This window comes from Sciurus vulgaris, assembly GCF_902686455.1.
Source record: "Sciurus vulgaris genome assembly, chromosome: 2".
Classification (NCBI taxonomy): Eukaryota; Metazoa; Chordata; class Mammalia; order Rodentia; family Sciuridae; genus Sciurus; species Sciurus vulgaris.
Window position 1 is genome coordinate 122,761,549 of NC_136462.1, and position 21,434 is coordinate 122,782,982.

At 34.2% G+C, this 21,434-nt stretch overlaps 1 protein-coding gene across 8 annotated transcripts in view; it reads left to right on the plus strand.

The window, feature by feature from the left end:
* The window catches only part of SCAPER (S-phase cyclin A associated protein in the ER), a 470,315-nt gene that overhangs the window by 174,493 nt on the left and 274,388 nt on the right, over positions 1–21,434 (plus strand). For all 8 annotated transcript variants that reach the window (XM_079128857.1, XM_079128859.1, XM_079128858.1 and 5 more), the window contains one exon: positions 17,729–17,865. In XM_079128857.1, the coding sequence (XP_078984983.1) occupies positions 17,729–17,865 (137 nt within the window). The remainder of the gene's footprint in view (positions 1–17,728; positions 17,866–21,434) is intronic.

The window sequence follows — 21,434 nt, forward strand, 5'->3', positions numbered from 1 at the left end:
CATCCTCTCTCTTCAGATTTTAGAGTCTGATTCTGATGTTTTCTTCTTAAAGTAATTTTTGCTCTATATGTTTCATAATCTTTTCCATTAGAGAAGTTTCTATTTCTAATTTATCAAGTTTTTCTGTTGTCTGTGTAATTTTAATCTTTTAATGTAGTGAATTACATTTATTAATTTTTTAATATTAAGCTATAATTGGAAAACTTATGTTAGTGGCATATTACCTTTTTAATACACTATTAGTATTGTTCACTGTTTTTTATCCCCAAATAAAATCATTTTTTATTTAATCACACCTCAGAGTTTGAATTTGCTCTTGGTACAAAGCAACCACTAAATACACATTACAATATTATTTGTTAATGTAGTAATTCTTCCCCAGCTCGTCCAATGTGCAGTGCACAGGACTCCAAAGACTGCAATTTGGGGCTAGTGTACATGAACTGAAAAACTGCAACTCCAAGTTTCAAAACTAGTTCTTAAAAATTATTTATAGGACACTAAGTTCTTTTTTATTTTTATTTCTCAGCAAGATGTTGCACTTTCATTTGATTATAAGTCTGCCTCAGCGCAAAAAAATTATTGGATGCCAATTTGAGGGGCTAAAAATTCAAAGGTACTATATTTAACAGCTGAATAAAGCTATTACAAACAAGTTTGCTTACATTCTGCTGAAAACTCCTGAATGGTTTCAGCACCTAACAAAATCTACCAGGCTCCCCGGACCTGTGAGGTTAAGTGATGGCAAAAGTTTTTAAAAGGAGCCAATTGCTTTAAGTCATTCAGAGCCCATAATCTAAAGAATGATCAAAATCAAATCTTTATTTTTATAACTGTTTAAATGTGATCCAAATGTGTTCACCATTATTTTTTTTTCTTCAAAAGAAACATGCTATAAATAAGCACAAGCTCAGCTCTTCTCCAGGATTCCACATATCTTGAAGGAGATGTATGATGCAGATCTTTTAGAAGAGGAGGTCATCATCAGGCCTCTAAGAACATGTCTCAAAAGAACTTGTTCGCTCTTAATGCATCCAAATTCATGGGTGATAACAGTTTCATAATTTTCCTTTCTTGAATCTTCTTTCCCTGATTTTGGTGTCAGAATTATGCACATACAATAAATTAGTAACATTTTCTCTTTTTCTGTTTTCTGAACTATTGGTGTAACATTAGTATTGTCTCTCTTTTTTTTAAATATTTTTACAGATTTTTTCTGTAAAACTCATCTGGTCCTGGAATTTTCTCTGTGGGAAGATTTAAAAACAGCTCTTTAGTTTTATTAATGAGATTACTAAAACATTTTATTTGTTCATGATTCTCTTCTGCTAAGTGAAAATTTTCCAGAAATTATTTTTGTACTGTTTTCAAATCAAATTCATATAACTATGAATAGTATTCTTGTATCTTTTTTTGTTTGTTTTTGTTTTTGGTGTTTTTGGTACTGAGGATTGACTCGGGGGAAACCACTGAGCCACATCACCAACCCTTTTTTATATTTTATTTAGAGGCAGGGTCTTGCTGAGTTGCTTAGGGCCTTGCTAAGTTGCTGAAGCTCACTTTGAATTCACATTTTTATTCCCTACATTATTTGTATTATATTACCCTTTTAGTCAATATTTTCACTTGTTATCCCTTTATTTTTATCCTCCCTATGGTTTTAACTGGATCTCTTATAAATAGCTTGTGACTTGATTTTGTTCTTTTAAACTAGTCTTACAGCATTTGTGTTTTTGGTTGATAATTGTTTTTTTAAATTTATTTTTATTGTAAACAAGTGGAATACATGTTGATTCTCTGTACATGGCGTAAAGGCGTACCATTTCTGCAATCATACATTTACATAGGTAATGTTTTTTGATTCATTCTGTTATTTTTTTCCCTTCCCACCCCACCACTCCCACCCCTCTTTTCCCTCTATACAGTCCCTCCTTCCTCCATTCTTGCCCCCTCCCACCCCCATCTGCTTATCTGCGAGATCATTCGTCCTTTGGTTTTTTTGAGGTTGGCTTATCTCACGTAGCATGATATTCTCTAATTTCATCCATTTGCCTGCAAATGCCATAATTTTATCATTCTTTATGGCTCAGTAATATTCCATTGTATGTGAATATATATATATATATATATATATATATATATATATATATATATATATATACACACACCACAGTTTCTTTATCCATTCATCAATTGAAGGACATCTAGGTTGGTTCCACAGTCTGGCTATTGTGAATTGAGCAGCTGTGAACATTGATGTGGCTGTATCTCTGTAGTATGCTGATTTTAAGTCCTTTGGGCATAGGCCGAGGAGTGGGATAGCTGGGCCAAATGGTGGTTCCATTCCAAGCTTTCTGAGGAATCTCCACACTGCTTTCCAGAGTGGCTGCACTAATTTGCAACCCCACCAGCAATGTATGAGTGTACCTTTTTCCCCACATCCTTGCTAACACCTATTGTTGCTTGTATTCTTGATAATAGCCATTCTAATTGGGGTGAGATGGAATCTTAGTGTAGTTTTGATTTGCATTTCTCTTATTACTAAAGATGGTGAACATTTTTTCATGTCTCTGTTGATTGCTTGTAGATCTTCTGTGAAGTGTCTGCTCATTTCTTTAGCCCATTTGTTGATTGGATTATTTGTATTCTTGGTGTAGAGTTTTTTGAGTTCTATATATATTCTGGAAATTAGTGTTCTATCTGAAGGATGGGTGGTAAAGATTTTCTCCCATTCTGTAGGCTCTCTCTTCACATTGCTGATCCTTTCCTTTTCTGAGAGGAAGCTTTTTAGTTTGAATCTATCCCAATTGTTGATTCTTGCTTTTATTTCTTGTGCTATGGGAGTCCTGTTAAGGAAGTCTGATCCTAGGGCAACATGTAGAAGATTTGGACCTACTTTGTCTTCTGTAAGTTGAAGGGTCTCTGGTCTGATTCCGAGGTCCTTGATTCATTGTGAGTTGATTTTTGTGCAGGGTGAGAGAAAGGGGTTTAGTTTCATTCTGTTGAATATGGATTTCCAGTTTTCCCAGCACCCTTTGTTGAAGAGGCTCTTTTCTCCATTGCATATTTTTGGTACCTTTATCCAGTGTGAGAAAATTGTATTTATTTGGGTTTGTGTCCATGTCCTCTATTCTGTATCACTGATCTACCTGTCTATTTTGGTGCCAGTACCATGCGGTTTTTGTTACTATTGCTTTGTAGTACAGTTGATGTTCTGGTATTGCGATACCCCCTGCTTCACTCTTCCTGCTAAGGATTGCTTTAGCTATTCTGGGTTTCTTATTCTTCCAGATGAATTTCACGATTGCTTGCTCTATTTCTGTAAGGTACGTCATTGGGATTTTAATTGGAATTGCATTCAATCTGTATAGTACTTTTGGTAGTATGGCCATTTTGACAATATTAATTCTGCCTATCCAAGAACATGGGAGATATTTCCATCTTCCAAGGTTTTCTTTAATTTCTTTCTTTAGTGTTCTGTAGTTCTCATTGTAGAGTTCTTTCACCTCTTTTGTTAGATGAATTCCCAAGTATTTTATTTTTTTCGAGGCTGCTGTGAATGTGGTAGTTTTCCTAACTTCTCTTTCTGAAGATTCATCACTTATGTATAAAAATGCATTAGATTTATGAGCATTGATCTTATAACCTGCTACTTCACTGAATTAACTTAATGAGTTCTAAATGTTTTCTGGTGGAATTTCCTGGTTCTTCTAAATATACAATCATGTTGTTGGCAAATAGTGATAGTTTGAGTTCTTCTTTTCCTATTCGTATCCATCTAATTTCCTTGGTCTGTCTGATTGCTCTGGCTAGAGTTTCAAGGACAGTGTTGAATAGAAGTGGTGAAAGAGGGCATCCCTGCCTTGTTCCAGTTTTTAGGGGGAATGCTTTCAGTTTTTCACCATTTAGAATGATATTGGCCATGGACTTAGCGTAGATGGCCTTTACAATGATAAGGAATGTTCCCACTACCCCAATTTTCTCTAGTGTTTTGAGCATGAAGGGATGCTGTATTTTATCAAATGCTTTTTCTGCATCTATTGAAATAATCATGTGATTCTTAACTTTTAGTCTGTTGATATGGTGAATGACATTTATTGATTTCCAGATGTTGAACCAACCTTGCATCCCTGGGATAAAACCCACTTGATCGTGGTGCACTATCTTTTTAATATATTTTTGTATGCGATTTGCTAAAATTTTGTTGAGAATTTTTGCATCTGTGTTCATTAAGGATATTGGTCTGAAATTTTCTTTCCTTGATGTGTCTCTGTCTAGTTTAGGTATCAGGGTGATACTGGCTTCATAGAATGAGTTTGGGAGGGTTCCCTCCTCTTCTATTCTATGGAGTACTTTGAGAAGTATTGGAGTGAGCTCTTCTTTAAAGGTTTTGTAGAACTCGGCTGAGCACCCATCTGGTCCCGGACTTTTCTTTGTTGGTAGGCGTTTGATGATCTCTTCTATTTCCTTACTTGAAATTGGTCTATTTAAATTGTGTATGTCCTCCTTGTTCAGTTTAGGCAATTCATATGTCTCTAGAAACCTGTTGATGTCTTCAAAATTTTCTATTTTGTTGGAGTATAGATTTTCAAAATAGCTTCGAATTATGTTTTGTATTTCACTCGTGTCTGTTGTGATATTTCCTTGTTCATTCCTAATTTTAGTAATTTAAGTTTTCTCCCTCTTTCTCTTTGTTAGTGTGGCTAAGGCTTTATCAATTTTATTTTTTCAAAGAACCAACTCTTTATTTTGTTAATTTTTCCAATTGTTTCTTTTGTTTCAATTTCGTTGATTTCAGCTCTGATTTTAACTATTTCCTGTCTTCTACTACTTTTGGTGTTGGACTGCTCTTCTTTTTCTAGGGCTTTGAGCTGTAGTGTTAAGTCGTTTATTTGTTGATTTCTACTTCTTTTGTTGAATGCGCCCCATGAAATAAATCTTCCTCTAAGTACTGCTTTCATAGTGTCCCAGAGATTTTGATATGATGTGTCTTTGTTCTCATTTACTTCTAAGAATTTTTTAATTTCCCTCCTGATGTCTTCTGTTATCCATTCATCGTATAATAGTGTATGATGTAATCTCCAGGTGTTGGATAAGTTTCTGTTTTTTATTCTGTCATTTATTTCTAATTTCAATCCATTATGATCTGATAGAATACAAGGTAGTATCTCTATCTTCTCATATTTGCTAACATTAGCTTTATGGCATAAAATATGGTCTGTTTTAGAGAAGGATCCATGTGCTGCTGAGAAGAAAGTGTATTCGCTCTTTGTTGGATGGCATATTCTATATATGTCTGTTAAGTCTAAATTATTCATTGTGTTATTGAGATCTATGGTTTCTTTATTCAATTTTTGGGTTGAAGCTCTGTCCAGTGTTGAAGGAGGTGTGTTAAAATCGCCTAGTATTATTGTGTTGTGGTCTATTTGATTTCTGGAATTGAGAAGGATTTGTTTGACATACGTGGATGAGCCAATGTTCGGGGCATAGATATTTATGTTTGTTATGTCTTGCTGGTTTATGCTTCCCTTAAGCAGTATGTAATGTCCTTCTTTATCCCTTCTGAGTAGTTTTGGCTTGAAGTCCACATTATCTGAAATAAGAATGGATACTCCAGCTTTTTTGCTATGTCCGTGTGCATGGTATGTTTTTTCCCATCCTTTCACCTTTAGTCTGTGGGTATCTCTTTCTATGAGATGAGTCTCTTGCAGGCAGCGTCTTGTTGGATCTTTCTTTTTAATCCAACCTACCAGTCTGTGTCTTTTGATTGATGAGTTCAGACCATTAACATTCAGGCTTATTATTGAGATATGATTTGTATTCCTAGTCATTTGGCTCATTTTTTTTTTTTTTTGACACGACTTGGTTTCTCCTTTATTTGGCTATTCCTTTAGGCTAGTTCCTTCCATTACTGATTTGCATCATTGTTTTTCATCTCTTCCTCATGCAATATTTTGTTGAGAATGTTCTGTAATGCCAGCTTTCTTTTTGTAAATTCTTTTAGCTTTTGTTCATCATGGAGGGGTTTTATTTCATTGTCAAATCTGAAGGTAAGTTTTGCTGGGTATAAGATTCTTGGTTGACATCCGTTTTCTTTCAGGGCTTGATAAATGTTGTTCCAGGCCCTTCTAGCTTTTAGGGTCTGGATTGAAAAATCTGCTCATATTCTTATTGGTTTCCCCCTGAAAGCAATTTGATTCTTTTCTCTTGCGGCCTTTAAAATTCCTTATTTAGTTTGTATGCTAGGTATTTTCATTACAATGTGGTCTGTTGTAATTTTGTATATTTGGAGTCCTATAAGCCTCTTGTACCTGGTTTTCTATTTCATTCTTCAGATTTGGGAAATTTTCTGATATTATTTCATTGAATAGATTGTTCACTCCTTTGGTTTGTTTCTCTGTGCCTTTCTCAATCCCAATAATTCTTAAATTTGGACTTTTCATAATATCCCATAATTCTTGTAGATTCTGTTCATGATTTCTTACCATCTTCTCTGTTTGGTCAACTTTATTTTCAAGATTAAATATTTTGTCTTCAGTGTCTGAGGTTCTGTCTTCCAGGTATTCTGTCCTATTGGTTATGCTTTCTATGAAGTTTTTTAATTTGGTTTATTGTTTCCTTCATTTCAAGGATTTCTTTTTTTTTTTTTCAGTATCTCTCTTTATTGAAATGATATTTTGCTTCCCACATTTCCTCTTTTAACTGTTGATTGGTGTGATCATTTAATGCCTGCATTTGCTCTTTCATCTCATCCTTCAATGCCTGTTTGCTCTTTCATCTCCTCGTTTGTTTCTCTAATCGTTTTAATTATTTACATTCTAAACTCCCTTTCTGACATTTCTTCTGCCATGCTGTCATTGGATTTTATATAGCATCTAGGTTTGTTTGGAACATTTTCTTCCCTTGTTTTCTCATATTGGTCAGATATCAGTGGAACTCTGAGATATTGCAGATTCCCTCTATTGGCTTATAGTGTCCGTGTAGATTTCCAGTATATCACCTCCTAGCCTTCAGTAGCCTGAAGTCTTGGAGGAACTTGACAATGTAGTGCTCCCGAAGAAAGCTGCCCCTGGCCCACCGCTGGGTCTGCAGGGTGGGAGCTGGCTGTGCACAGAAAGCCTTTCACTGGGTGGGCCTGCTCTGAGAAGCTGGCTGTGGACCGGGCCTGCCGCCGGAGGGAGCTGGGCTGTTCAGGGAAGTCTCTCACTTCCCTACCCTGCTCCGAGAAGCTGCCCGCTGTCCAGGCCTGCAGCCCGGTCCGAGCTTCACCCAGTGCAAGAGACTCACACAGCGGCTCTGAGTTGGTCTGAGTCTCTCAGTACCTCCCCTTCTTGAATCCTGAGTTCTGGAGTGACAGGAGATGCAGTCACCCTCTGGTCCGCCATCTTGTTCCCCCCAGTAATTGTTTTTTATGTATTGGGATGTGTTACAAAATATTTTTTTCTTAAGGAAGTGTGTATGAAGAAATTTGAAAATTGGATATCATCCTTCACTTAAAGGGTTAGGAACAGCTTTTTCTTAGAAATTTGTTTTTAAAGAACTTTGAGATATAAGTGTTGTATATGAAATTGTTCTTATTTTCAGTTGTATAATTTAATAAGTGTTGACATATTTGTGCATCCATGAAAGTATCATCATGATCAAGATAGCGACCATATTCATCACCCCAAAAGTTTGCTCATCTCTGCATCCTTGCTGATTTTCTTTCTCCTTGTTCTCTCCATATTGAGAGAGGGGTTTTGAAGTCTTCAGTTTTGTGAATTTGTGTATTTCTGTTGACAGTTTTATTAGCTGTTGTTTCATGTAGTTTTAAGCTGTATTACTAGTTATTTAAATGCCAAGGATTGTTATCTCTTTGTGATTGACCCCTTTATTATAAAATTACTGTGTTTATCCCTGGTCATATTCTTTGCTGTGACATCTACCTGACTAATATAAATATAGCCATCTCACTTTTCTTTTCTCTTCTGTTAGGATACCATATATTTTTCTTTCCTTTAGCTTGTGACCTATGTATTTGTATTTTTGCTTGTGTCTTTTTCTTAAACATTTGAAAGTTAATAGATTTAAATGGAATGGTCACTTCAGTGCTGTTGAGTGTGATTTGAAGCCTCTGACTCCCTGATGCTCTTATCTGTGGAGGCCACTCAAAATTGAGTTTTGACTCTGACCATTACCTATCTGATTTTGTATTGAGACAGTGATGTTATTTATAATAAATGGTATTATTGTTACTCTGATATTGAAATGATTTCTAAGGATGAAGATAATAATAATCCAAGTTGCTATATTTGAAAATGGAGCATTGTGAGAACATACTGTTCCATTGTAAGTCTTAGTTCAATATAGCTGAACCATTCCTCATGGCAGTGTTGAGCTCAGACCTTTCTCAGTCTTCACAGTGTGATAAATTAATAAGCACGTTGAACTCTGGTCCCTTCATTGAGTCATCTGTTAAACCTTAGATTAGATCAGAAAGAAACATCGGAATCTGTGAAAGAAGGCTGTGCCTCATATATCATTTCCATCTACCAGAAAACTGATAGAGTATTTGTAATTGTCACTGAGTGGCAGGGGGACAGATGGTATACTGTCATCTTATCAGAAGATGACCTTTTCTCTTTTGTATGGTTTGTGTTTCACAGTATTTCATTAGCCTCATTTTTTCTCATCTGTCACGTCAAACAGTACAATAGGTAGATTGTAATTGATAAAAAAAAAAAAAGTGTATCCTACATTCATAGAAAGGAACCTTAACATTTGAATCTTTTGTATATAATTATACAAAAAGGCCTATGTAGTTTAAAAGTTGTCAATGCCTAATGGTTAATTTTTTAAAATTTAGCCAACGAAATGGTCATCATTTTAATAAAAGGCATTGTATTTCAGACTTTTTCAAATTCACTGAGAAAATTTTAAATTTTATTCAAATATAAAGAAACTCTCAAACACTTATATTTTGAATCATTTCTTGACTGACCATTTGCTTGTATTTTCTGTGTTAGGCTATCACCAGGGAAACACTGGTCAGAGATGTCATGTGTGCCCACCCCTGATAAATCTGCCAGTTTCTTGAATCTCTGATTTTAATATTAATTCTCTTTTTAATATTAATTAATTTTCTCTGTTGCTTTCATTTTTTAATAGTTTAGATAATATCGATATTTTGATACAACTAAAGCCATCCAAAACAACGAGTGATTACAAATCAACTTTAAAGAGTTCCTCTGAACTCATATTGAGGATTATCTGCTGTAGTAGTTTTGTGGAGGAGTGATATAGATGAAAAAAATAGTTTACTACAGATTCTTAAGGTTTTATTCTGAATTAAACTGACATCTAGAGAATCTCATTTCTCTTGAACTTCAGCAGCTAACCTAAACTCCTGACAAATAGTAGTTATTGAGTTACATTTTAGGAAATTAAGTAACATTATTTTCAATATGCTGTATCTATGAGGGTGCTATTCAAAATATATGATAAAATATATGGCTAAAGTATATGTCATGTTGTTTTTGATTGAGTTTCTGTATTTTCCCCTTGTCCCAGTTTTTCTCCTCCTTCCACTTCTTTCCTTCTCAAATACATTCATCTCTTTCCTGCCCTCTGACATCTTCCTCTTCTCACCCTCATCAGATCATTCAATGAAATAAGAACTACAAGTTCTTATTGTAGTCTCTAGCCCTTACCAGTTTTCCTAGCAGGCAGTGAGGAAGTATTGTAAAATGCCTCCTATTTAATTTTATTTTGTGCCAGGCAAACTTAAAAGAGTGAATTAGATAATATTTTTAAGAATTTAAGAAAAAATATTTTATTCTTAATGTCACTGAAATTTATATTTCAAAGTTGATTTGACAGTATAGGATGAGGTTGAGAGAAAAATGTTTTCCAAACAGGGTTTGAAAACCTTTGCACTCATTTCTTGTATGCTTAGATTGAGCATCTTCCCTGATCTTGAAAATAAACTTTTGACTCCAGAAAAATGAGCCTCTGAAGATTTCTAGTAAAAAATACTTATGATTTTCAAATAAAAATACATTTGTTATTGTAATGAATCTTTGATTCTTTTTTCCAAATTATACATTTAAATCATTTTTTATATATATTTTAATTGTAGATGGACACAATACCTTTATTTATTTATTTTATATGAGGTACCGAGGATCAAACTCAGTGCATCACATGTACTAGGCAAGCACTCCCCACTGAGCTACAGCCCAGCCCCATTTAAATCCTTTTGATCTGTGAAGAATAACATCCTTGAAAATTTTCAGTTCTAAACTTTAATATTTTAAGAGACTGGGAAGCCGATTATTTACTTTGATGTGCTATATTTTATGAAACATTTATTTTGAGGGAACATTTGAGAGAGCTCTAAAATGGAAGTTTACTAAAATTCCATATTTTTATATTTTCCTATGTGTGCTATTTTTAGAACTTTTACATTGTTTCCCAAAGATTGTGAATCCAGCCGTACCTCAATTTTTTTCATGTCTCTTTTGCAAAAAAAAAAAAAAAGGAAAAATGGTACCTTTTAGGAAGAGTTTGATAGAATATCAAGGTCATAAACCTTGGTATGAATTATTTCATTTAATATAGTAAATTACATTAGAAAGGGGACAGTGCTTTAGTCTAGTATGCCATAAAAAGCAATTTAAAGAATAAGAAGGATATGAACTTTGATGAGATCATGTCTGCATAGGTATCAGTTTCCTTATATCTATCTGTTACTTTCCATATTATACCAATTTTTTAAAAATAAGAATTTAGTGTTTATGTAATTAGTCATCATTCATTAGCTTTTGTGCTTACTACAGTAATATTTAAAATATTAGAAAAAGGGACTTTAGAATTGAGCTCTTTATTCTACTTGTTAGGAGTCTAAGACTCAGAAAAAAGTTGCTCAGTCATGAGTTGCAGACATTACAATGTTGTGGGTCTTTTCACTAGTTCAGTAGTGTTTTTATTTCTCAACCTAGTTTTCTGTACCTAAAGGAAAAATAGTGTCTTCTATTTTAATCTTATTTTGAATTAACAGTATTAAATACGGATAAGATTAATTTCTGATCTTATTAGTAGGAGAGTGGGACTTAAATTGAACAGAACTCCTTTAGTTTAAAAAATAGTACTTTTAAAACTTCCTAATAGAAGTTCCAATACTTGTAAAAGGGTAGTAATTAGGGACTGGACTAGAAGTGGAACTGGGTGGAGTAAAGCACTTTTGTGCCAGTTTTCCTAGCACTTGTGCAATGCCCTCATGCTACAAAATTTTCGTAGGCAAGGTCATGACTGCATCACAGATTTTTCATACCATTACTATTTTTAAAAGATACAGAGGATGAAGAGAATATATCGAAAACACTCTTAACCTATTCCTCATGGTTAAATCGGTTTTGGTAGTATTAGTAATATTATTCTAAGACTGTTATATGCATTAATGTGGGATTAAAGTAAAGAAGATGATAGGTATTTTAAATCTATCATCTCCAAGACTTGAGAACCTGAATATTTAGTATGGAAGACAAGAGGTACAGGATACAATGCAAATGAAGTCAAGCAAAACCCCTGTAGTCCTGAATTTGAATTGTAAGAGTTCACGAGGCAATAATCTTTAAAATAAAAAATATATATACACATACACAAATGTGTACCTAGTGTGTGTTTATGTGTGTGTATATGCGAGTGTGTACATATATGTTATGTAAGCTGTAGCTTTAGCCATCAAAACCATAGAGCTCTTCAGGTACTGGTATCCCTACCTTTATTCTATATAGTTACTTCTTAACAGTCTAACCTTGCTAAAAAAAATCACCTAGTTTCACAGCCCCAAATACTTAACATTTAATAAGTACTCAGTAAAAATAAATAAATGAATGTACTTTTACTTCTACAAAATTACCATAAGGAAATTAATACAGAAAGATTCCACTATGAACATTCACCACAGTGAATGATTAAAATATCAGCAATAGAGAATTAATTATGTAATTTACAACATATACATTAGAATACTATGCCAATCTTAACTTTTAAAAAATTAATGCTATTGAAATTTTCATTGAATATTAAAAAACTCAGAATTCAAATGTATGTTAACAGTTTATATAATGAAAAAGTGTGTAAGATTTATATATTAGTATATAAAGAAGAGAAAATAACTAGATCAAAATGATAACAATAAGCCTTACTCTTTTTTCCTCTTTGCTGATTTTCTACAATGAGTATTAATGTTTAGTAGTTATAAAATTAATGCTATTAAAGAAATGCAAGGAAAAGCAAGCTCTCTAAAGAAAAGAGTCCATTTATATAATGTTATAAAACCTTATGTAGATGCTGTAGGATTATTTGTTCTATAGAAGAATGAGTATCAATGAGTAAAAATACACCCCCATCTATAGTTATGCTTTACTTACTTACTTTCAAAATGTGATCTAATGGTAGTTTGTCTGCACCCACTTCTTTTGGGGGGTTATGGGAATGTCTTGTCATGTATTTTTGTTGTAAATATTTTTATGAGTTTTGCTTTCCTATCTGATTGTTCTTTCTGTTTTAATATAGGAATTTAGAGAGGCTAAAAGTACATTAAAGATTGAGAGAGAGAGAAAGAAATATTGTCAAGGAATGCCCACGAACTATCAGAATGCAGGAATTGCCCATGAACCACTGAAATTCAGAAAACACTCATGAACCTTGCTTTAACTTGCTCTAGACCCATGACCTTGCCTACGAAAATTTTGTAGCATGAGGGCATTGTACAAGCGCTAGCTAGGAAAACTGGCACAAAAGTGCTTTACTCCACCCAGCTCCACTTCTAGTCCAGTCCCTAATTACTATCCTTTTACAAGTATTGGAACCCCAACTTGAGGACCTTCTCACTCTCTAGATAGTTCACATTCTCCCTTGAAAGTCTCTGATTGGCACTTGATGGAATTCTTTTCCATCCCCTACTTGACCCAAATCTCATTACCCTTAACAGGAACTCCTCAGACTTCAGCGACACTACCTGTACGAATGCTAGTCTTCTCAGAACCCTGCCTTTTGAGAATTTTAACGACTCATACTTCTTATAAAGATATGCCATAATTTACTCAACCATTCCCTCAAAGTTGGAAAACCTTTGTGCATGCTTTACATCTTAAAGAGCCATGTCAAAATTTAGTCTTCCTGTTTAATTCAGTCACAGATTTGATAGACAGATAAATCTGTTAATTATCCTGTGTCACACCCAACAGTGCATCTTTTTTTTAATAAGATCAAAATAACAAAAAGCAAATACATCAGAAAAGGAAATATATAAAACCTTACATGTGTTTACAGGAAGTTGGACAGAAGATTCACTGTGTCACAGAAAGCAAAGTACAGACATGAAGTGTGCTAATACCAGTTTTTCAGCTGACATACAGATTTATAATAGAACAGGAACACTGTTCTATTTCCAGGTAAACCACTGGAAAACCACTTGGGGGTACATAATTCCCATTTTGGTTGTTCATTTTGGGAATAATTTTCAGAAACCTTAAAAATATGCGTAATCTGTAGACCAAAAATTTCATTTCTGTGGTTTGATCATAATGGAATAATTGACTTTGTGTTAAAATATTAACTACAGGAATATTTATTGCAAGGTTATTGATTATATTGAAAAATTTAACTTTTCCTATGTCTAATGGAAATGGTAAGGTATTAGTAAAATTATGTATATATAATTTGAAATGAAATACCTTATAGCCATTAACTTATGTTACAGAATATTATTTAATGGTAAGAATATATATTTAGAACAGCAAATGAAAAAACAGATCACAAAATTTTGCAAGTTATGCATCATATATATATAATATAGATATGCAAATATGTCTCTAGAAAGATATACTACAAAATACTAGATTTGGTCTTGGTGTTAGAATTATATGTTTTCTTTAAGTTTATTTTCTATAATTAACGTGTTGGTTTGTACAAAAAAGTTACTAAGACAAACAATATATTCTCAGTTGTTTTTAGTTTTGAGATTTTAAATGTTAACATTAATGTGAATACATGGTGTGTGTATGTATGTATATGTATGAATCTATGTGTAAATGTGTAACAAATAGTATGATTCTTCATAGTTCTAGAATGAATTCAAATTTCCTGTGTAGAGCCTGGCATTGTGTATAAGGATACTTAATGGGCTCTATTAGATATGTAAATGAAATGTGCAACCAGTTATAGTGTAATTGGTCTTTCACAAAGCTGAATATGTCATTTAGAATACTCCTTTTCCTTGTGTGGTGGTAGAAATTACACATCAGAGACTAGCCTATATGAGTAGTGCAGGGGGAGGGAATGTATAGTAGTGAAAAGGCTTGGTCTTATAAAGTCAGAAAGTTGTGGTTCAGACTTTCAGGTTTGTAACCATGGGCATGACATCAAGCCTCTTTGAGGCTTGCATCTATAAACAGTTGGATTTGTTAAGCATGTGTAAAATGTAAACATACTGTCACCTGTGAAGTTATGAAGATTACAGGCAATAATGTATGTAACTTATCCAGTCCTTTGCTAACCACATAGTGAGTGTTCAATAAATGATAATGTGGGTAGTAACTCTACAAATTATTTGCATTATACTGTGTATCCTTGGTACATGAAGGAAGAGGTCCCTCTGCTCCCTCCCCTCTTCCTTTACCTCCTCTCTTCTCCCTTTGAAAAGAAAGAACTGGGTTACTTTTTTTCCATGTTGCTCGTGTGTGTGTGTGTGTGTGTGTGTGTGTGTGTACCCTTATTACTTAAATCATTGCTTTCAGTGCTGAAATATAAACATATGTTATATAATAGACCAGGTTTATTAAAGAAAATAATTATTTTTTGTGAGAAAATATTTTCCTTAGGTTATGAGATTTTTATTTTGGTTTGGTTTTTGATAGGTTGATGATTTGAAAAGTGAATACAGTTCTACCACTCAAAACCATTTCCAGCCATATCTTTAAGGTAGTAGTCAAGAGTATAGACTCCATAAGCATACTGTCTAGGTTTAAATTTGGGCTCCATCACTTTACTATCTGCAGTCAGTCATGATTATGACCTCCTACCTTTGGACAAGCATTTAACAAGTCATCAGTTTACTCATAGATAAAATGGAGATAAAAACATGTGCCTTCTAAGTATGTTATAAGTATAGGTCTGTGAACTAAATAAATGATTTTTTATATAAAGCACTTGCATAATAAAGCCTTATAAATTATTATGTTACCTTCTTTCATTCATTCATTTTCATTCATTCATTTAGCATATGTTTATTGAGTGCCTGCCATGTGCTGGGCACATTCCTAGACACAAAAACATATATGAATAAAATGAAGTCATTGCCCTGGTGAAAATTATATTCTAATATGTGGATATGTGATGGGTAGGCAAGTCCTCTAAGGAAAAATAAATAGAATAAGGAGATATTAAATAATATAGGGTATTAATTAAGATTAAGTTTTCATTTTTGCTGAGAGCATACAGATTTCCAGGAGAAGAATATTCTTGGTTAAAGGCAAAAAAGTATATCCCTGGACAGTAATATGTCTAATGAATGTGAGAAACTACAAGAGGACCACTGTGAATGTAGTTTTAGCAAAGAAAGGAGAGGGTGGTGTAAGATAATGCCAGGGAGATCAATGTTGTAGGGCTCTGGAAACCAGGGAAGAAATTTGGATTTTGCCCTAAGTGTGATGAGAAAGTAAGGTTTGATAAGAGGAATGGTGTGACTTGATGTATACTTTAAAAAAACAGCTGTCTGCTTTTATAGAGAAAAAAAGCCTGTAAGTCAAATTAAAAACTAGGAGACAAGAGGGTATTGCAGTGATACAGGTGAGAAATGATGGTGACTTAAGATTAGTGATGGTGGTAGGGAGAAGTGGAGGGATTTGGGGTTGAGTTTTGAGTTGTATTTGATAAAAGAATGATGTTGATGTATTGGATGTAATAAATTAAGCAAGTGATGGTAACATTTACATAGAGAACATGGTATATGGGAAACATGAGAGTCTTGTTTATAGACGTCTTACTTTGGAAATTTTGATGATGGAAATTCTCTGCCAAAGTGGAGATTTTGAGGAGATATTTTTATGTATATGAATGGAATTTAGGAGAGGTCGGGACTAGGGATAAAAATTTGAGTAGTGTCCATGTATAAATAATTTTTTAAGTCCCTGCACTTGACAAATGAGTTTGGATTGAGAAGAGGACAGCTCTGATGACAGCTTTTGGATGTTGCAATGTTTGGAGGTCAAGAAGAGGAAGAGGCTCCAACAACAAACCTTTAGAAGGAATAGCCAGGGAATTTAGAGCACAGTGTGATGTATGGAAGCCTAGAGAAGAAAGAGTCTCAGGGAGAGGAAGTGAAAGTTGGCCATTGGTGACAGAGACAGTTTGTAGAATATGTGTGGTAAGCCAAAGTTAGACTGAAATGAGTTCCAAGAGAGAGTAAGAGTTAAGTGAAGACAGAGAGGATAGGCATTTTGGTACAAAAGGGTAGCTGGAGTGGCACACAAAAGGATGTTTTTGAGGTGATTTCAGTACAAAGAATTTAAATAGAAAGGGAGTAATTGATGATGCTGAAAATAATAGGCATATCCATATAAATGGGGAAGAAGGAATGGAATAGTCTACATTTGAAGGACTTGACCATAGATAAGAACATGAGTGCATCAGGAGAAGAAAAACAAAAAACAAAAAAATAAAAAATAAAAACAAAGCATATGGGTACAGATTCAGATTGGTTGATAAATTTGACCCTGAGGGAATATGGAAGTTCTCTTCTGAATAATGCTGTTGTCTGTCCTCAGTGAGATAAGTATGCTCTTGAACTGAGAAATGGAAGTAGGGAATGAGAGGTGTTGGAAATTTGAAGAGGAGTCTAAAATAAGTTTTAAGAAGGTGAGTGTGTGTGAATTAACCAGAGTAAGTCTTATTTGACTACCTGGCAGTTCTAGAGTTCATTTGAGGTATAATGTCATAAACAGAATAGTCAGCATGATTTGTAACCATAAGCCATGTTAATTTGCTCTAGATGTAGGCACGGGATAGGTGGAGAGATAGATTTAGGATTGGAATTTTGCCATACAGGTACAGAAGAAGAGAGGGACAATTGAGTACCTGCAGTTGTGCAGTTAAAGTGATCGACCATAAAATCTGTAAGATGGATGAAGAGGGAAATGGGTCAAATTCTATCTACTGCCACCAAACCAAACCTCTGTTGCCAATATCACATTCTACTTTCTTACCTCTGAGATATGTTTTCTGGAATTTCCCCTTCTGCCCTTGTACCCTATTTACATCCCAAATAGATGCATACATGCTGGACAACCATGTGTACAAATTCTATCCATATTTCAAAGGATAGCAATCATGATGCTTCCTTCTTGAAGTCTTCCCTCCTCACCTGGTGAACAGTCATCTTGTTTTGAGTTTCTGTAGCAAGTTAAATTGCTAATTGATTAACTGCTTGGTATTATAATTTTGTGTAATGTCTTATCTTTTACACATCTGTAGTATTATGAACAGGGATTATCCCTGAGTTCTTAGCATTTAGCACAGTTGATATTCAGTAAATATTTGATGAGTTAGTAAAAGTCGTAAGTAATTGTGGAAACTAGTATTTCATAGAGATTACTTTTAGTTTCATTTGTATAATCTTCTGTATTCACTAGTTTGTAGAAAGCCTATATTATTTTAAAGTCATCATTATTAATTTATCTTTTAGGAGCATCTTTCCTTGAAAAAGTATATCGTTGATGTTGTGGTTGAAAGTACAGCTCCACCAGAGCCTTTGAAAGATGGAGAAGAGCGGCAAAAAAATAAAAAAAAAGCCAAAAAGATAAAAGCACGGATGAACTCCAGGTACCCTGAATATTCTTAATATAAAGCAAGACAAAAACTCTTAGTGGTATATCCTTTAATGTAAATCCAAGGAAGATAAAAAAAAATTAAGTTGTTTGCTTCAAGAAAGCCTTGAAAATAACACTGATGAGCCTAATTTATAGCCACTTTCTTTGATTGAGAAAGAAAACTGTTTATCGATCTAAAGCCCTTGCTTTCACCTGTTAAGAGCTTTTCTTATAATTGGATGCCAAAGCCCTGCCAAACTTGTGCCTCCTCCGGCATACAATAGTATGTTTAAGTATGTGTAAACCAAGCCTATTTTTCTTTCCAACTATTGATTTTTAAATGAGGTATCAAAGAAAATCAATAGCAATCAACAAATAGAAGTCTGCTGGCTGTAGTGTCAAACCCCCATGACTGAGTTTAATCAATTTGGTTGCCTGTCACAACAACAAAAAGTTCAAGAAATATCTTAAAATGGAAAGTGAGTTGTCAGACCTATAGTTTATCATCAGCCTCGAAAGTGACATCTGAAGATCAGACAGCTGTGTAGTACATCATTACCTCACAAGCTTTGAGTGTCATCTGATGACTGATGCGTGTTGTTTGAAAACACAAATATAGTTCTTCTTTATAGATAAACCTTCACTATTTGAGTAGAAGTATTCCGAATATGCCCTTAAACTTTTATTTCCAAATATGTCAAAGATAGAAAAGCTTGACCCATGGGATTATAAAAATATAGAACTAGAATGATGGTGAATGATGCAGTTACCTCTTTGTAATTACCACGTCCAGATTTGGATCTGTCAGGGTGTACACTTCACATTACAGAATCATCAGTGCCTTGAGAGTGCTCTTTTATATGAAGAATAGAAAAGGCTATCTTATTTTCAATTTTTGAACTCATTCTCAGTTTCTAAGAATATTTTCAACAGTTTACTTCAGGGTATTACTTTCATTTCTAGTTGATGCTGAGAACTTGCTGACCTCCTGACACATGAACACTTCAGAGCCTGTTCTTTGGTTCTCTTCTTCACGTAGCCATTCCTTTGGTGAGCTTACCTAATCCTGTGCCTTTAACTACTCTGTAGTTGCTGATGACTACCCATTTAATACCTTCGATTTCACTCCAATTTATTATGTCCAGAAAAACCTGTTGTGTCTTCTCCACCGCCCCCCAACCCAACCTCATCTCCTAGTCTTCTCTATCAGTAAATGATACTGTAGTTTCATTGACTAGGTCCAAACCAGTTAAGTTATCCTTGACCTCTCTTTCTCTACTTCACTGTGCCTTCAATTGACTGCAAGTGATATTAGGTTTGCCTTAAAATATATTCAGAATTTGATCATTTTTCTCTAATTTCACTGCTTTCCCCAAATCCAAGCTTCCACCATCTCTCCACCTGGATTGTTGTAATAGTCCTCTGACTAGTCTTTTTTCTGACCTTGTCTATTCTGAGCACTCTAGCCAGAATAAACCTGTTAAAGTGCTAAGTCAGAGCATTGTCATTTCTAGAGATCTCAGGACTTTGACAGTTCAGGTTTCTTCAATCTAGAATGCTTTTCTAAAATACATCCATGTAGTTGACTCTCTCACCTTTAGGTCTTTGTTCAGATGTTAGCTCTTTAGTGAGGACTTGCTTAAGGACCTTATTATTTTTTTTTTTATTTGAGTAGTGCTTGCTTATTAAAATCTTAAAACTACAAATAACCATGGGGAAAATGCCTATAATTCAGTTGCTTCTAATATTTTGCAATTGTGTCTGTTAGTACATACATACCTGTACGTATTGACTTTTTTCATGAAGCTACGACATTACGTGAAATGAAGAGAGATTAAGTAGTGAGTTTCAATAAATCTATTTACCTATGGAATCCATACACCTTTCAAAATTTAGAATGTTCCATTGTTCCACAGAGTTTCTCTGTGCCTCTTTGTGGCAAATTCCTATTACCCCTGGCCTTTGGTGATAACTGCTTTCTATAATTATCATTAGAACCTTTTCCTTTTCTAAAAATTCATACATTTGAAATCCCATTCCTTTGCAGCTGGCTTTTTCTTAGAATATTGTTTTCGAGATTTATCTGTGATGGTGTTTTCATTGTTGAACATGTCCATTATGTGAAAATACAACAATTTTTTGTTCATTCATCTCTTGATAGACATTTGGATTTGCAGTTTGGGCCATTTATTGGGCTCCTATCAAGTCTTCGGGTGAACTTTGTTTCCATTTCTCTTGGGTAAATACCTAGAGAAGTATAATTGCCAAAATATTTTTCATAGTGGTTGTACCATTTTATTCGCCCATCTGTAGTCTCTGGAAGTTCTAGTTGCTCTCCAGTCTTGTCAGTATTTGGTAGTTAGTTTTAAAATTTTAGCCTAATTCTGGTGGAAATGTAGTAATATCTCATTTTGGTTGTAATTGCAATTCCCCAGTGATTAATGGGCATCTTTTCATGTGCTTGGTAAGCATTCAGTGTCTTCCCTTGTGAAGTGTCTTTCGAAGAACTTTTAAGACCATTTAAAATACTGGTCTATCATTGTACTTTTGAGTTGTTTATATATTCTGATTCTAATTTTTTTTATCAGATTTATGTATTGAGAAATTTTTCTCTTCATCTGGAGTTTGTCTATTCATTTTCTTTTTTGGTATTGGGGATGGTATGGCAGGTGTGCTTAACCACTGAGTTACACCTTCAGCCTCTTGCACCCCTTTCCCCAAAATAGGGTCTCACTAAGTTGCTGAAAATGACCTTAAACTTGTGATTCTCCTGCCCCAGCCTCCTGAGTCACTGGGATTGCAAGCGTATGCCACCATACCTGGCTGCCTGTACATTTTCTTGAAGATAGCTTTTAGTAAGCAAAAGTTTAATTTTGATATTGTTTATCAACATTTTCCCATTGTGTTTAGTGCTTTCTGTGTCATCTAAAAGATCCAAAGGTTAAAAGAAAGTCTCTTCAAAAATTTTCTCTGGAAGCTTTTGTAATTTTAGTTTTTGCATTAAGGCTTATGATTTATTTCAAATCAGTTAATGGCAATGATATAAAGTACAATTAGGGGTTTATTTTTCCACATACCTAGTCTGTTGTCCCAGCACCATTTGTTGAAAAGATTTTCCTTTTCCATTATGCCAATTTAGCATCTTGGTTTAAAAAATTTTTTCCCCATTGATCTGTTTCCTCTTTTGAAAACTTGGTAAAAAAATGTAAATCAGCCCTATTGTTGTGGATGTTTCTGGATACTCAGTTCATTTTTGTTCCAGTGATTGTTTGTCTATCCTTAAACAGCCTTGATAACCATACTTTAGGTTTATAGATAGTCTTCAAGTAAAGTTGTAGAAATCTTTTATCTTTTCGGAGATTGTTTTGGTTATCCAAGGAAATTTGCATTTTCATATAAATATTAGGGTCTGTTTTTTATTTTCTGAAATAAAAAGGCTATTGGGATTTTGATAAGAATTGCATGGGATTTGTAGATTAGTTTGGAAAAAACTGACATTCTGATAGTATTGAGTTTTCCAGTCCATGAATTATGGTGTATCTCTGCATTTGTTTATGGCTTTTTCACTCTCTCTCAGTTTTG